The sequence below is a fragment of the Siniperca chuatsi genome, linkage group LG18 (genome assembly GCF_020085105.1).
Source record: "Siniperca chuatsi isolate FFG_IHB_CAS linkage group LG18, ASM2008510v1, whole genome shotgun sequence".
NCBI classification, from domain to species: Eukaryota; Metazoa; Chordata; class Actinopteri; order Centrarchiformes; family Sinipercidae; genus Siniperca; species Siniperca chuatsi.
The window spans coordinates 14,068,493-14,082,615 of NC_058059.1; the positions used below are offsets into that span (position 1 = coordinate 14,068,493).

General features: G+C 41.6%; 2 protein-coding genes across 6 annotated transcripts; one reads left to right on the plus strand and one right to left on the minus strand.

Annotated features, from left to right (window-relative positions):
* Positions 1-71: 71 nt before the first annotated feature.
* On the minus strand, positions 72-2,541 carry fam136a (family with sequence similarity 136 member A). The gene is made up of 3 exons (XM_044175176.1): positions 2,234-2,541; positions 1,997-2,137; positions 72-884 (listed from the first exon to the last, which is right to left on the minus strand). Exons 1-3 carry the CDS (start codon positions 2,318-2,320, stop codon positions 696-698), a joined length of 417 nt encoding a protein of 138 aa, XP_044031111.1. The 5' UTR covers positions 2,321-2,541; the 3' UTR covers positions 72-695.
* Positions 2,542-5,458: 2,917 nt separating this feature from the next.
* On the plus strand, positions 5,459-11,776 carry pcyox1 (prenylcysteine oxidase 1). 5 transcript variants are annotated; one of them, XM_044175179.1, is made up of 7 exons: positions 5,459-5,603; positions 6,170-6,314; positions 7,442-7,648; positions 7,766-7,940; positions 8,070-8,281; positions 9,019-9,195; positions 9,310-11,776. In XM_044175179.1, exons 2-7 carry the CDS (start codon positions 6,194-6,196, stop codon positions 9,978-9,980), a joined length of 1,563 nt encoding a protein of 520 aa, XP_044031114.1. In that variant the 5' UTR covers positions 5,459-5,603; positions 6,170-6,193; the 3' UTR covers positions 9,981-11,776. The 5 variants fall into 5 exon arrangements, with proteins under 5 accessions (XP_044031114.1, XP_044031112.1, XP_044031113.1 ...); XM_044175177.1 differs by lacking the exon at positions 5,459-5,603 and adding an exon at positions 5,659-5,934; XM_044175178.1 differs by lacking the exon at positions 5,459-5,603 and adding an exon at positions 5,659-5,860.
* Positions 11,777-14,123: the final 2,347 nt, after the last annotated feature.

Here is a 14,123-nt window from a genome sequence, read left to right on the forward strand (position 1 = left end):
GCCTTGTTTCAATACTCGCAAGCAGAGCTCATGTTGTTGATATTACAGAAGTAATGCAGTCCAAAAACAGATACATCTACAGTACTTTTAATCCAGATATATAAACGTATCTCACCATGAAGGTCAGACAATCACAGAACAACTCAACAACAATAAAATGACAAAAAAAGAAATGAGGGATGAGAGGGCTCATACTGGAGAGAAACTTCAGAAATGAAATATGGCTGAGAAGAGTTGAGGACATTCAAATCTTTATGCATGAATAGATGCACAAGTGAATCATGATGGTGTAATAAAAATTCACTTAACAGGTCTCTTTAAAAGCATTTTTAAGCTGGTATCTTGGCCACGTGCAATGACACGACACCAGATGCATCGCTTGATTTATTTCTCGTCGTCAGCTCCCAGTCTCCGGGGAGGTTACTGTTTGTAGATTACACATAGTACAATAACAAATGTCATAGTGAGCAGTTTTAAATTTCCACAACACCAACATTCAGAGTCACAGACTCTAAAACTTCAAAACTCTTGCATCACATAATCCATTTTAAACTTCACTCTCCCCACCCTTTCATGGTGTTCCAGCCCTCTAATTCTTCAGTCGTTACTGGTCAAACTGGCTGAGTGCTGTATGTGTGTGTAATGTACTCCGGCTGTCTCTCTCCAGGACGTAATACAGCAACCCGTCCTGCTCCTCACTGCTGTATAGAGTCCAAATTCTCTTTGAGTCTTCGGGTCATGCTGGGGATCAGGTTAACGTGGTCGTCCACACAGCTGCCCACACAGCCTTCCATCAGTGATCGAACAGCTGGCTCCTTGGCGCCGGAGTCAAAGAGATCCTTCGCCTTATCGTTGCAGTGCATCGTGCATCTGGTCAGACGGTCCTGAGGGGGCAAAGAGAAGAGAAAATGCGATTTAGAGTTACTAACAAAACAGACAGAGATAAGTCCAAGTAGGCATGTTGAGAGATTTGCACACTGGAGCCAGACGGCAAATTCTTTTCAGGACTGGGTGAGTTAGGAGAAGTCACTGCATATGAAAGAATTTCACATAGGATGTGTGACAGGACAGAAACTTATTTCTTATTTCCTGGCTGCAAATCTGTAGTTTACAGTATTTCTTCTCAGGGACATTGAAGCTTGGGTTGAAATGAAGAGAACGGAACAGAATTATTTCCACTTTAGTAAAATCCTACTTAAAAGGTCCAGTGTGTAGGATTTAGAGGCATCTAGCTGTGAAATTGCAGTTTGCAACCATCTGAATACTGCTCGCCTCACCCTCCCCTTCCAAGCGTATAGGAGAAACTACGTGAACAGCCCTATCTAGAGCCAGTGTTTGTCCATTCTGGGCTACTGTATAAACATGGCGTTGCAACATGGTGACCTCCTTCGAAGGGGACCCGCTCCCTATGTAGATAAAAACGGCTTATTCTAAGGTAACAAAAACACAAAGATTCTTATTTTCAGGTGGTTATACACTAATGAAAACATACTTATCAATATTACATTCCATTTCTGCCAATAGATCCTCCTAAATGTTACATAATGGACCTTTAAATACTGATTTTAAAAATGACTCCAGTAAGAATCAACTCAGTTTAAGTAATAGGTAATAGTAACAGGTCCTGAATTTTTACCTAATCTTGAGGCCTGTCTTGTAGAAATGCCCATTGTCAAAAAGCAGTTTCAGTATCTCCATTATTTAATCTTTTATGGTGCATATTCCCAGTTAAATCTGTTTAATTTGTTCACATTGACACATTTTTACCTCAGGGCCCCCAAGTGGGTTAAACCGGCCATGGTCTGTGGCAGATTGATTAAGGTGACCACCTCTATTATTCTAAATGCCCCACTGAAATATAACCTTGTCATTGAAAGGATGCTACAATAGCTGTTACTTGTCATTTCACTACCGACTTTAGAAAATGCCACACACTCAAATGTTGACAGGGAGGCAGAGTTTGTTCAGTGGTGAAAGTGGATATCATATCCCTCACCTGAAACTTCTCCAGCTCTGAAGTGACCAGTCCCTGAGCTCTGGCCAGAGGAGTGTGACACCTCTCGATACACTGATGCACCTGAGACATGGAGTCTGTGGAGCGATCACAGCACTCTGCACTGCAGCTGAACATGCGACCCTGCAGCAAGAACACACGGTTAAGATGTGATGGATACATATGCTGCAGAGATCAGACTGGCAAAAACAAACATCTCCCTAAAGATAAGACACCTACCTGCATTTTACGGATGTGGTCCCTCTCTAGGCTTTGGACCATTTCTTCCACCACAGTCTGCATGCGTGCCTGATGTGCCTCGGCCATCTCTGTTCGTCCTGCTCACTCCGCAGTCTTCGCTAATATTCAAGACAAGTTTAGTATCTAGACCGGACTGACACGGTATACTGCGCTGTCTACGGCAAAGCTGTCTCCAGGTTTCTTTACTTTACAATTTGATAATAACTAAGGTCACCTCCATTCAAGCATGGTTCAAGATGAGACGACGATTACGTCAGTTCCGCTTAACTTCCGCATTCGGTTTGTTAAAAAAAAATCCTCATCCGTTTTGTGTGTTCAGACTTCAGGATTGACTCCCAGGAGATTTCCGATTTTAGCCCGACAGCGTTTAAAAAAACACGGAAATATTCTCAATATTTATTTATCTTTTCGTGAAAAATGACAGAAGAGAGATAACAACTTCCGCTCAGCTCCTTCAACGCTCCAAGAGCCCTGTAACATGTAAATTGCCAGCTAACTGCACAGATCAATTGACCTTTCAAAAAAAGATCACTGAAAAGTATCCTAACTGGATTTTAAGTAGCCTATGGTTCTACATTTTCAAAGTCTATTTTTAAATGTTATCTTTTGAAAGGGTAATTGTAGTATGATCTGTGATGAAGCACAAATGCCCACCTCCACTGTGCTTGTTCTTTATTTAAAGTCAACATTAATAATATTACTCCAACACAGGCTTATGATATAATTTTTTTATGCAGATGATACAGTCGTATTTGGTTCTTCTCCATCTTAAACAATGTCTAAATTACAGTTCACCAGACCAGATGTCGGGACTGGCAAAACTCTTGGTACCCCACTTGTTTAAAACCTCCCTCAAGTCAAAAAATGCATTTGACCTAGTGTTATTTACTTGGATATTTGACCTTCACTATGCAGAATGATGCATGTGCAGACTCTGTGCTCACCATCTGAGTTTCAGACATGTACAGTGGTGTGAAAAAGTGTTTGCCCCCTTCCTGATTTCTTATTTTTTTGCATGTTTGTCACACTCATTTTTGTCCGAAAAGTTACATTTCCCCAAAAGTCTTGATGACTTTTGGGAAAAAGAACATCATACCAACAGTAAAATATGGTGGTGGTAGTGTGATGGTCTGGGGCTGTTTTGCTGCTTCAGGACCTGGAAGACTTGCTGTGATAAATGGAACCATGAATTCTGCTGTCTACCAAAAACTCTTGAAGGAGAATGTCCGGCCATCTGTTCGTGACCTCAAGCTGAAGCGAACTTGGGTTCTGCAGCAGGACAGTGATCCAAAACACACCAGCAAGTCCACCTCTGAATGGCTGAAGAAGAACAAAATGAAGACTTTGGAGTGGCCTAGTCAAAGTCCTGACCTGAATCCTATTGAGTTGCTGTGTCATGACCTTAAAAAGGCAGTTCATGCTTGAAAACCCTCCAATGTGGTTGAATTATAACAATTCTGCGAAGATGAGCTGGCCAGAATTCCTCCACAGCGCTGTAAAAGACTCATTGCAAGTTATTGCAAACGCTTGGTTGCAGTTGTTGCTGCTAAGGGTGGCCCAACCAGTTATTAGGTTTAGGGGGCAATCACTATTTCACACAGGGCCATGTAGGTTTGGATTTTGTTTTCCCTTAATAATAACAACCTTCATTTAAAAACTGCATTTTGTGTTTATTTGTGTTATCTTTGACTAATGTTTAAATTAGTTTAATGATCTGAAACATTAAAGTGTGACAAACATGCAAAAAAATAAGAAATCAGGAAGGGGGCACTTTTTCACACCACTGTATGTACAAATTTGAACTGACTCTCAGTGAAGTAAGAGACATCTTGTATCCAGCAGTTCAACTTTTGAAAATGAAAAATATTTAAATATTGATAGATTGTGGATTTTTCAATGAGGGAGAAGGAGTAAATTTTTAACAAGATAATTGAACTTTTCTGTGGAAAAAACATATCAGACACAAACCATTATTCACAGCAGAGCTTTTGTCTTTGCAGACAAAATCAAATTAAATATATGCAAGTTTACAAGAAATTAGTAAATTGTTGTTAATTTTCACTCCAGGGTACTGGAGAGGAGAATTCGTCCGATAGTCGAACCTCGGATTCAGGAGGAGCAGAGTGGTTTTCGTCCCGGTCGTGGGACACTGGACCAGCTCTATACTCTCCATCGGGTGCTCGAGGGTTCATGGGAGTTTGCCCAACCAGTCCACATGTGTTTTGTGGATCTGGAGAAGGCATTCGACCGTGTGCCCCGGGGCGCTTTGTGGGGAGTGCTCTGGGAGTATGGGGTCCGGGGCCCTTTGCTAAGGGCTGTCCGGTCCCTGTATAACCGGAGCAGGAGCTGTGTTCGCATTGCCGGCAGTAAGTCAGACCTGTTCCCGGTGCATGTTGGACTCCGCCAGGGCTGCCCTTTGTCACCGGTTCTGTTCATAATTTATATGGACAGAATTTCTAGGCGCAGTCAGGGGCCGGAGGGTGTCCGGTTTGGGAACCACAGGATCTCATCTCTGCTGTTTGCAGATGATGTCGTTCTGATGGCTTCTTCAAACCAGGACCTGCAGCATGCACTGGGACGGTTTGCAGCCGAGTGTGAAGCAGCTGGGATGAGAATCAACTCTTCCAAATCTGAGGCCATGGTTCTTGACCGGAAAAAGGTGGTTTGCTCTCTTCGGGTAGGTGGGGAGTCCTTGCCTCAAGTGGAGGAGTTCAAGTATCTCGGGGTCTTGTTCACGAGTGAGGGACGGATGGAGCGTGAGATTGACAGGCGGATCGGTACAGCGTCTGCAGTGATGCGGGCGCTGTATCGGACCGTTGTGGTAAAGAAGGAGCTGAGTCGAAAGACAAAGCTCTCGATTTACCGGTCAATCTACGCTCCTGCCCTCACCTATGGTCATGAGCTCTGGGTAGTGACCGAAAGGACAAGATCGCGGATACAAGCGGCCGAAATGGGCTTCCTCCGCCGAGTGGCTGGGCGCTCCCTTAGAGATAGGGTGAGGAGCTCAGTCACACGGGGAGCTCGAGTAGAGCCGCTGCTCCTCCACGTCGAGAGGAGCCAGCTGAGGTGGCTAGGGCATCTGATCCGGATGCCTCCTGGACGCCTCCCTCGGGAGGTGTTCTGGGCATGTCCCACCGGGAGGCGGCCCCGGGGAAGACCCAGGACACGCTGGAGGGACTATGTCTCTCGGCTGGCCTGGGAACGCCTCGGGATCCCCCCGGAGGAGCTGGAGGAAGTGTCTGGAGCGAAGGAAGTCTGGGAGTCCCTGCTTAGACTGCTGCCCCCGCGACCCGGCCCCGGATAAGCGGAAGAAAATGGATGGATGGATTGTTAATTTTCATCAGTAAACGTGTGTAGCAGATTTAGTGAAGCGTTTGCATTTTTAAGGCTTTTATTGTGAAACTCGAACGTAAGCGTGCCCGTCCGGAAGTGTGTTTCAATATTAAGAGACGTTCACGGTGCTTCGACGAGACTCAACCGTTAAACAAGTTTAGTTAGCTATTGTTATTTGTAGTCTCATTGTGGCCTTTGCTAACAGTTCAGTTTTCTGTTTAAGTAGACAGGGGGAAGTTTTACCGAGCTTCGAAGTTATCTTTAAGTATAACGGTGAGGTTAACTCTGTTAACGGCTACTTCTGGATCAACAGCAGCCCTCCTGTAACGTTAGTGACTTTTGACATAGTGAGTCCACACGGTTCACTACTGAACGCTTTATATTTATAAAGTTTTAAATATTAGACAGACATGATAGCGTTGGCCTCGGCTGTGTAATAAGTCATGTTACAATTTCCTTTGTTATTCTTTGAGTCTGAAACCCTGTGACTGTACGTTAATCTTTGACCAAGACTGATAGAGACTGTTGACTTCAAGTTATTAGCTGAACTTATCGTGGTTCGTATGTATTCCTCCTGTACAGATGCTCCGTAGTGCAGAGTACTAGATGCCCACAATGAATGCACGAACCTTGTCACTGAGAGCGTTGCTCTTTCTGGGGCTTTGGCACACTGGAAGAAGAAGTCTAGCCTCAACCCCAGAGCTGCAAGATCAGCCCAAAAAGATAGGTAAGCCAGTCCCAGGGTGCACAGCAGTCCTCCTTTCTGCAACTACCTCCTCTATTTGTTCTGATGCTTCATCCTCTAAAGTCTGCTTCACTGGAGACTAGACAAGCATTATCCTCCCCTGGATGCTTAAGGTAGAGGATTCATATTATATTTCTAGGGTGGAGACTTCACTGTGACCTCACCCAGAATACAAGTGCACTGACAAACAATGGCCAGTAAAAAAATAAAATAAACATAAGTACATAAAATTTACCAAAGAGATTGTCAGACATCACAATTTACATGAATTGCATAATCTTGTATTTAAGCAAATTTGATAGTAATAGTTATCTGGTGGTACACTTAATAATACAGTGTGTGAGTTCAACAGGGAGATGGCATTTGCAAAAAAATACCCTTAATACTTATAACTGGTGATCCTGTAGTACCTCCCAGAGGGAAGCTTGTTAGATTCATTAGTCAGTCAGTCAGTATGAAGGATCACCAGTAATTTGATGAGATATTTTTCTTGGTTTGATCCATAAAATATTAGACAGTAGTCTGATATTTTTACCTTTGATTTAACTGAATCAGGATTTCAGACTTTAACATAAAAATAATAAGCGACTAATCAAAAAATAATTAATCTATAATGAAAATAATTGTTAGTTGCAGATGGAGTACAGAATTTCATTAAAGGCAGCTTAAGATAATACAGTGTGTAAGATGTGTGTATTTTAGGTATCTCACAAAAGTAAAGTTGCAGGTGTCAAATAAAAGAAAATTGGGGAAAGAAGTTCATCCTATAAATGTGCATATGGACCTACAGTATAACCAGTGTTATTAATCAAATAAAGACACAGACATATTTTCCACTGGGTGAATCAGTTATGATAGGGCCACTTTTTCCACTGCAAATGTCCAGATTTTTGATAATAAAACTCCCTTCCTTTAGCCGTTCCTCCCCTCATCTTTTCCATTCCTGGTAGGAAAGGAGGAGGAATAAAGCTTTATCATGCAGCCCCAAACCTCTGAGTGGATAGTGTGAATTGGATGCACTCGTTAACATATGCAGCAACCTCAAGAGAATGATTCCAGCTGAGCCTGTTGCAAAGTTGGTTTACTCTGTTGTCACTGCTCCTTTAAAGCTGTGGTCGGAGCAGGCATTGGTGGTACAGCGGCAGCGTATTACCTGAGGCAGGAGTTTGGAGCCGGTGTGAAGATCGATGTGTTTGAACCTGACACTGTTGGCGGGCGACTAGCGACAGTGAAGATCGGAGACTATGAGTTTGAGACGGGAGGCTCAGTGATCCATCCTCTGAACCTACACATGAAGCACTTCATTGAAAAACTAGGTAAAATCAACATTTCCTAAATGAAATAGACTCAGAACAAATACATGAGTAATTGAACCATAATTAGTATGTAGTCCAGTATATTTGAAACCAGATTATGTTTCCTGTTTTTTTCAGGTATTCCTCCGAGGAAAGATGTCCCCTCTAAAATGGCAATCTTTGATGGAAAGGAGCTCATGTTTGAAGAGAGTGACTGGTTTATAGTGAATTTCTTGCGCATGCTCTGGCGATATGGGTTCAACTTTCTTCGAATGCAGATGTGGGTGGAGAGTATTTTGGACAAATTTATGAGGTGAGGAGGAGAAGCAGTTGTCATGGCTCCTAAATCTCATTCTTTTAGCATGAGATCCAGGAATATCAACACAGAATTGCTTTTCCTTTTACTGTTGGGTGTCTTAATGATCACTCCTTTTATTCGCAGGATCTATCAGTATCAGCAGTATAGTTACTCATTCTCCAGTGTGGAGAGGCTCCTGCATGCCATGGGCGGTGATAGTTTTCTTACCCTGATGAATCAGACTCTGGAGGAAACGATGATGGGCGAAGGATTTTCGCAGATCTTCCTTAACGATGTTGTCGCACCCATCACTCGTGTCAACTATGGCCAAAGTGTCCGCATCAATGGCTTTGTGGGTATGTTTACAATGTAAGAGTTTGGATTGGTTCATCACATGTCTAACTAGAAGAGTGCACTTAGTAGAGGGCAGATCTCTGCCAGGCCTGGTATTACAAAATTGCATATGAATATGAACGCGCCAATGTCTTAAAGGGACAGTTCACCCCAAAATCAAAAATACATATTTTTCTTCTTACCTGTGTTGCTATTTATCCATCTGTATTGTTTTGGTGTGAGTTGCCGAGGCAGGCTGTATCCAGCGTGTATGCATGAGAGTAGTGGAATGAAGGGGAGACAATATGCAGGTTACATTAGGTGTAACCAGAGTAGACAGTCTATATAGAGACAAACCTCGGACAATTCAAAAACACCAGTGATTTAAAATGTCAATTTCAAAGTAAAAATGGCAACAAAAGAATCCGCCAACACCCTAGCGTAAACAAGATTCCAAACTAAAGCAGTTGTTGATCATTTGCGGCCCCTAAAACGGAGCAGTCAATAAAAGATTTTTCAGAAATTGTGACTCACCGCAACGCTCACCACGAGGGGTCCTTGATCATGCAGTCATAAATGTGCACAAAAAATATTAGGCAGATGGGTCCAGTAGTATGCGAGATTAGCTGCGCACAGATACAAACATCGACCAAACGCATTATACCCTCCAGGCTTATGCCTGGCGGAGATAATAATACATGGTTTTTATTAAGAAAGCTGTAACATAGTGGTAAGATTTACTGTATCTCTTGTCTTCTAGGGGCAGTGTCTTTAGCAGGAGCAGACTCAGGCCTGTGGGCGGTCGATGGAGGCAATAAGAGAGTGTGTTCAGGACTGTTGTACCACAGCAAAAGTGAGCTCATCGATGCCAGAGTAACCTCCATTTCAGTCAAGGTTCGACCGTCCAAGACAGGTACCTTTCAGATTCCTTCATTAGGTATAGAACCAGTCTTTTTCTCTCATGTGTATGTTCACACTTTTTAAATGTCAAACATTTAAACATCTTACAACAACATCAACAACTTAATTTCTCTCTGTCTCCCATTTTCAGGCACCACAACCAGTTACTATGAGGTTAATTATGTTGGAGAATCAGGTTCTGCACACTCTCTGTATGACATAGTGATAATAGCAACACCGCTTCACCAGGGAAAGTCTGACATCAACTTCTCAGGCTTCTCCCCTCCGATCCCATCTCACTACCCTGGGCGTTACCACCAGACTGTCTCCACTCTGGTCCACGGCCTGCTGAACACGTCCTACCTCGGGACCACAGAGCTGGCCTCGGAGTTCACCGTGTCTGACGTCCTCACCACAGACTCAAAGGACTCTGTCATCAACAGCCTGAGCTCTCTTGACCCCGTGCACATCCCTGAGGGTTACAAGCGACCCCCTGCCAGCCAGACCAAAGTCTGGAAGGTGTTCTCCCAACAGCCGCTGTCCCAGGAGCAGCTGCAGCACATATTCCTCTCCTGGGATTCAGTGTCTGAGACGAAATGGCTGGCTTATCCTTCTTATCGCCCGCTGCACCGTAGGACCCCTCCCTTCATCCTGCACAACCGGCTGTACTACCTCAACGCTGTGGAGTGGACAGCTAGTGCCATGGAGATGAGCGCCATCTCTGCCAGGAACGTGGCCCTGCTAGCACACCACCGCTGGCACGGACAGGTCAGCAAGATCGACCAAGAGGACCTGCACACCCGACTAAGAGGGGAACTCTGAAGAGGGAGAACTACTTGAGATGAGAACCAAAAGCAATAAAAAAACTATCAATCAAGTATACAGTATAAACCCACACGCCTGCTGCAATGTAATAACACTCCTGTCAGGGCAAATCCCAACTCTCTTTTAGGTGTCTGGGGTGCTCTGACCTCGTTAAAATTAAAGGACAATTCCGGTTTATTACAACTTGGATCTTATTGTTGTGGTTTTGGCCATAATTTGTGTCTTTTACTAACCAAAGTAATTTCTGAGATCTGGGATCATGGGCAACAAAGACAAGCAGTCAAACAGTCAGACAGGTTGTAAACAAGTCAGCAGTTTAACCAGATTATCTAGACCACTCTCTTTGGAGGTAAATAATCGATCATTGCACAGGAAAACTGCTTGTGTATGCACAGCTACTTCAAATATAATATTTTAAAGTTGAACCGGGAAGTTGTTCTGTAAATTGATGGATGTTTGTCTTCTCTTCCATATAAGTTTGGTTAACCTGGGGGTTTGTTTATTATTTAGCAATGTCTCAGCTTTCCCAGATTTCAGCAGGTAACTTGGTGAGTACAATGAGAACTAACAGGAAAAAAAGACCAACTGCCATTATCATTTAATCACCCAAACAGTAGCCACAGATCATCATTCACCAGCCACAGCAGCACAAATCACACAATAAAGTGTATCAACATTGTACTGTGCTGAATTTTGTAATCACTGTGAGGCATACTGCACTACAGGAGGGGACACATATTAAGTGTTCCTCTGTCTACATGAGTGTCTTGAATAAATGTATTTTTAGATTGATTTTTTTTTAAATTTGTTTTAAATGTGCATAGCTGCTGTTATGAACACTGTACAGCTAACATCTAGGAAATCAGCTTGTTGGTGCCACATAAGCCAACCATCTTTACCCTTTAGCCGAATTCTTGCATAAAGTTAACTAATATAAATATGTCCTTTTGTTGATTGATTTCTGTCTTCCGATGATTTTTCAGTCTCAATAGTTCAGGCAGCTGTCAGCAAGAGAGTTGTGCCACTAAGACATTTTCTTTGTAAATCGGATGTTGTTGATGTCAGTTATGAAAAGTATAAACAAGTCCATGTTTTTATTTGCTATTTAATTAAGGAAACAGATGTATGAGTTCAGCTTTTTTAAATTATGATTGTGCCTTAAAGATATCAGAGTAATTGGCTTGCATCTTTATTACATGATAAGGCTCCCTTGAATTTTAGAAATCTTTTGTCCTTCAGGTCTTCCTGTGTCATTTTTAATAAAGTGAAAATTGCCATCAGAGTCAGGCCACCTGGACCAAACTGAAACGAGTAGGATGCATTTCTGTATTTTGTTGTAACATATGGAGGAGAATCTGTATTACCTGTGCCTGTGATTTATCAGATGTCATGTCTCTTGAAAATATTGGACCTACCTAGACCACTTTCATGTTCTTTAGCCACTTTGGGAAGAAAATTGTAGTTTGCTAATTGTTTCTTAAGCACTTTTAGAGGTGTATTTTTCTAGATTTTTGAAAGATGTTTTCTGGTCGGGAGTATACGTCAAGACATACTGTAGCAAAAAGATTCATAGTGCAGTTTAATTGACAGAAAAGTTTCAGTTTTACACTTAAGTCCCTTTGCAAATGCCAAAAAAACAACCACGTGGAGTATTTAGACTGGGTTCTAATGCACAAATAAAATTAGGCTTTTAATTACAAATCTAAACTTTTGATTTCAGTTTTAATTTGATTTCCACACTGTACTGAATGTTTTGCAAGTGTTTACGATCGCAATAAAGTGATGAGACTGTGTCTGCTTTGTGCTCTTATTTGACATTTTACTCCAAAGCCTTCAGCTAAAAATGTAATTGCCTGATTTAAATTCAGTTTGAATCACAGCAAAACATACTGCACCCATATAGATCTCACTCTCTATGAAGCAATTTGCAAACTTGCAAACTCTTTATATAAGAATTTCTTATCCAACTTGTACTCTTGTTTTCTTTCTATCTTGTTTCACTTTTAAAATCCATTTTAATTTCACACTATCATCATTTGATTTCAGGGTTGTTGTTTTAAATTGAAGGGTGAGAAGAGTAAAATGTTCTCCAGTGCTTTTAATGACAGATTAAGGACTAAGACAAGTGGAATAGCTGCAGCTGTTTGCATTCTCTCTTTGATCTGCATAATTAATTGAGGAATTGTCTTACTGAGCGACATTGTGACCCATCATTCATAAGCCAAGGATGTGTGGTGAAATCACCCTTTTCATTCCTAAAAGGAAATTAACATTGTTTTCAGCTTGGATGCAAGCACTCCCGTTTCTTTTAAGTCAAACAGACACAATAACATCCCAAATAAAGGCCCGTGTGACTGAAGGGCCAACAATGGGTGGCACTGACAGCCTGAATAAAGATAGGTCTTTGTGCTGATGTGCCACCCAGCTGTCCTCTCAGTTAGGGAGGGACAATGGTACCAGAGCCACCTGTCCATGCAAAACATGTGATGTGACTGAAGATATAAGAGCCTAACACCCCAAGTCTTCCACAACCAGACCAGCAGCCAAGATGAGATTTTTAGTGCCACTATTTGTTTTCCTCGCTGTGGCAGCCTTTCACTCTGGTAAGAAGAATACATGTTATGTTTATGATTTTCAATGTGACAATAATTTACATTGACGGAGGCTGGGAGGTGAAAATCTGGTGACAAACTTTTGTTGCATAATGTGTATGAACATGGTGAAGCTGCATTTAGTTATTATGCCATCCTCTGTTGGAACAAACAACCAGAAGATCTCAGATTTGCCCCAACTGTAACTACTTTTAAAAACATGCTGAAGACTTTTATGTTCACTACTGCTTCTAATTCAAACTGCGCTCGCTGTTAGACTTGAACTTTTTATGCTTAAAATTGCACTTATTTTTTGCCTTTTATCTGTCTTTTTAAACTTCTTTATGTAAAGCACCTTGAGCTGCCTCTGTGTATGAATAAAGTTGCCCTGCCTCAGCTGTGCCTCTATAGAAATTCTTACTTATTTACAGATTAACTGCATTTGTTTTTCAGTTTTGTATTTATTTGAAGTCTGACTGATGTACTTGTGGTGACTTCTAGCTCTCTCAGAATTTGTGGAATCTTCAGAGGAAGAGGAAGTAGTCACTCAGCATGGTGAGGAATTATTATCAATAATAATCAGCAATAATAATAATTACATGAGGAGGATGATACTTCCATATCTTGAAAGTCAACCCAAATGTCTGTTTTTTTCATGCAGATGGGCTAACTGAACTGCAGACAACAGGTACAATGCATTGGTCCAATTGAGAACCAGTTGACTAACTGATGTTTGTTATGTTTTATGTATTTCATTATGGTTTATGTTCAAGTCTGTGTGTTAATCAACCTGGCTGCACAAGTGGCAGTCTTTTAGTTTGTTTTAAAATGACACAGGGAGACGGTTGTTAAAGCCACCTATCAGACAATTTTGGAATTTATTTAACTTCTCAATTTATTTTGTTTAATGTTTCTGAATTCATCTATTTATCTGTAACACTAAATGCCTTCACTTTCATTAATACACACTGTCCATTTTCTTGTTTGGCTCTTGTTTTGCATCATTTTATCACTCTGTCTCCTCAGATCAGATGGAGTTTCAGGCCGCTCAAAAGAATGAGCGGGTTCACATGAATAGTAAGTTTGACCAAAGTCCAGGGCAATGACCGTAAACCAAAATGAGGCAACTTCATGAGCAAATATACCTTTTATCCATTGTGTTAAGTACAGCATGTAAAACAAGTTTTAATAATTTTTTTACCCTTTCCTGTCAAGTTATGGAGGAACAGAATGAGGACACCCGCTACCTTGGTAAGAGGAATGATATGACCTTTGAACTCATTCAAAACTACTAAAAGCTGATTCAGGTGCAGTTGGTGATGCAATCTTTTAAATCTTTTTCATACAGAGGCTGATAAAAGTGGATCTGGTAAGTTATACTTAATCACATGATGGATACCTGAACACATATTGATTGTATTAGAATCAGAGGTGAGGATTACAACACAGGTGTGTAAAAACATCCTGCTGGCTTTAACAGACAACACCTGATCTTTTTGTACCTGACATTCAACATTACATACAGTAACTGTGAAATCTTCCTCCAGCA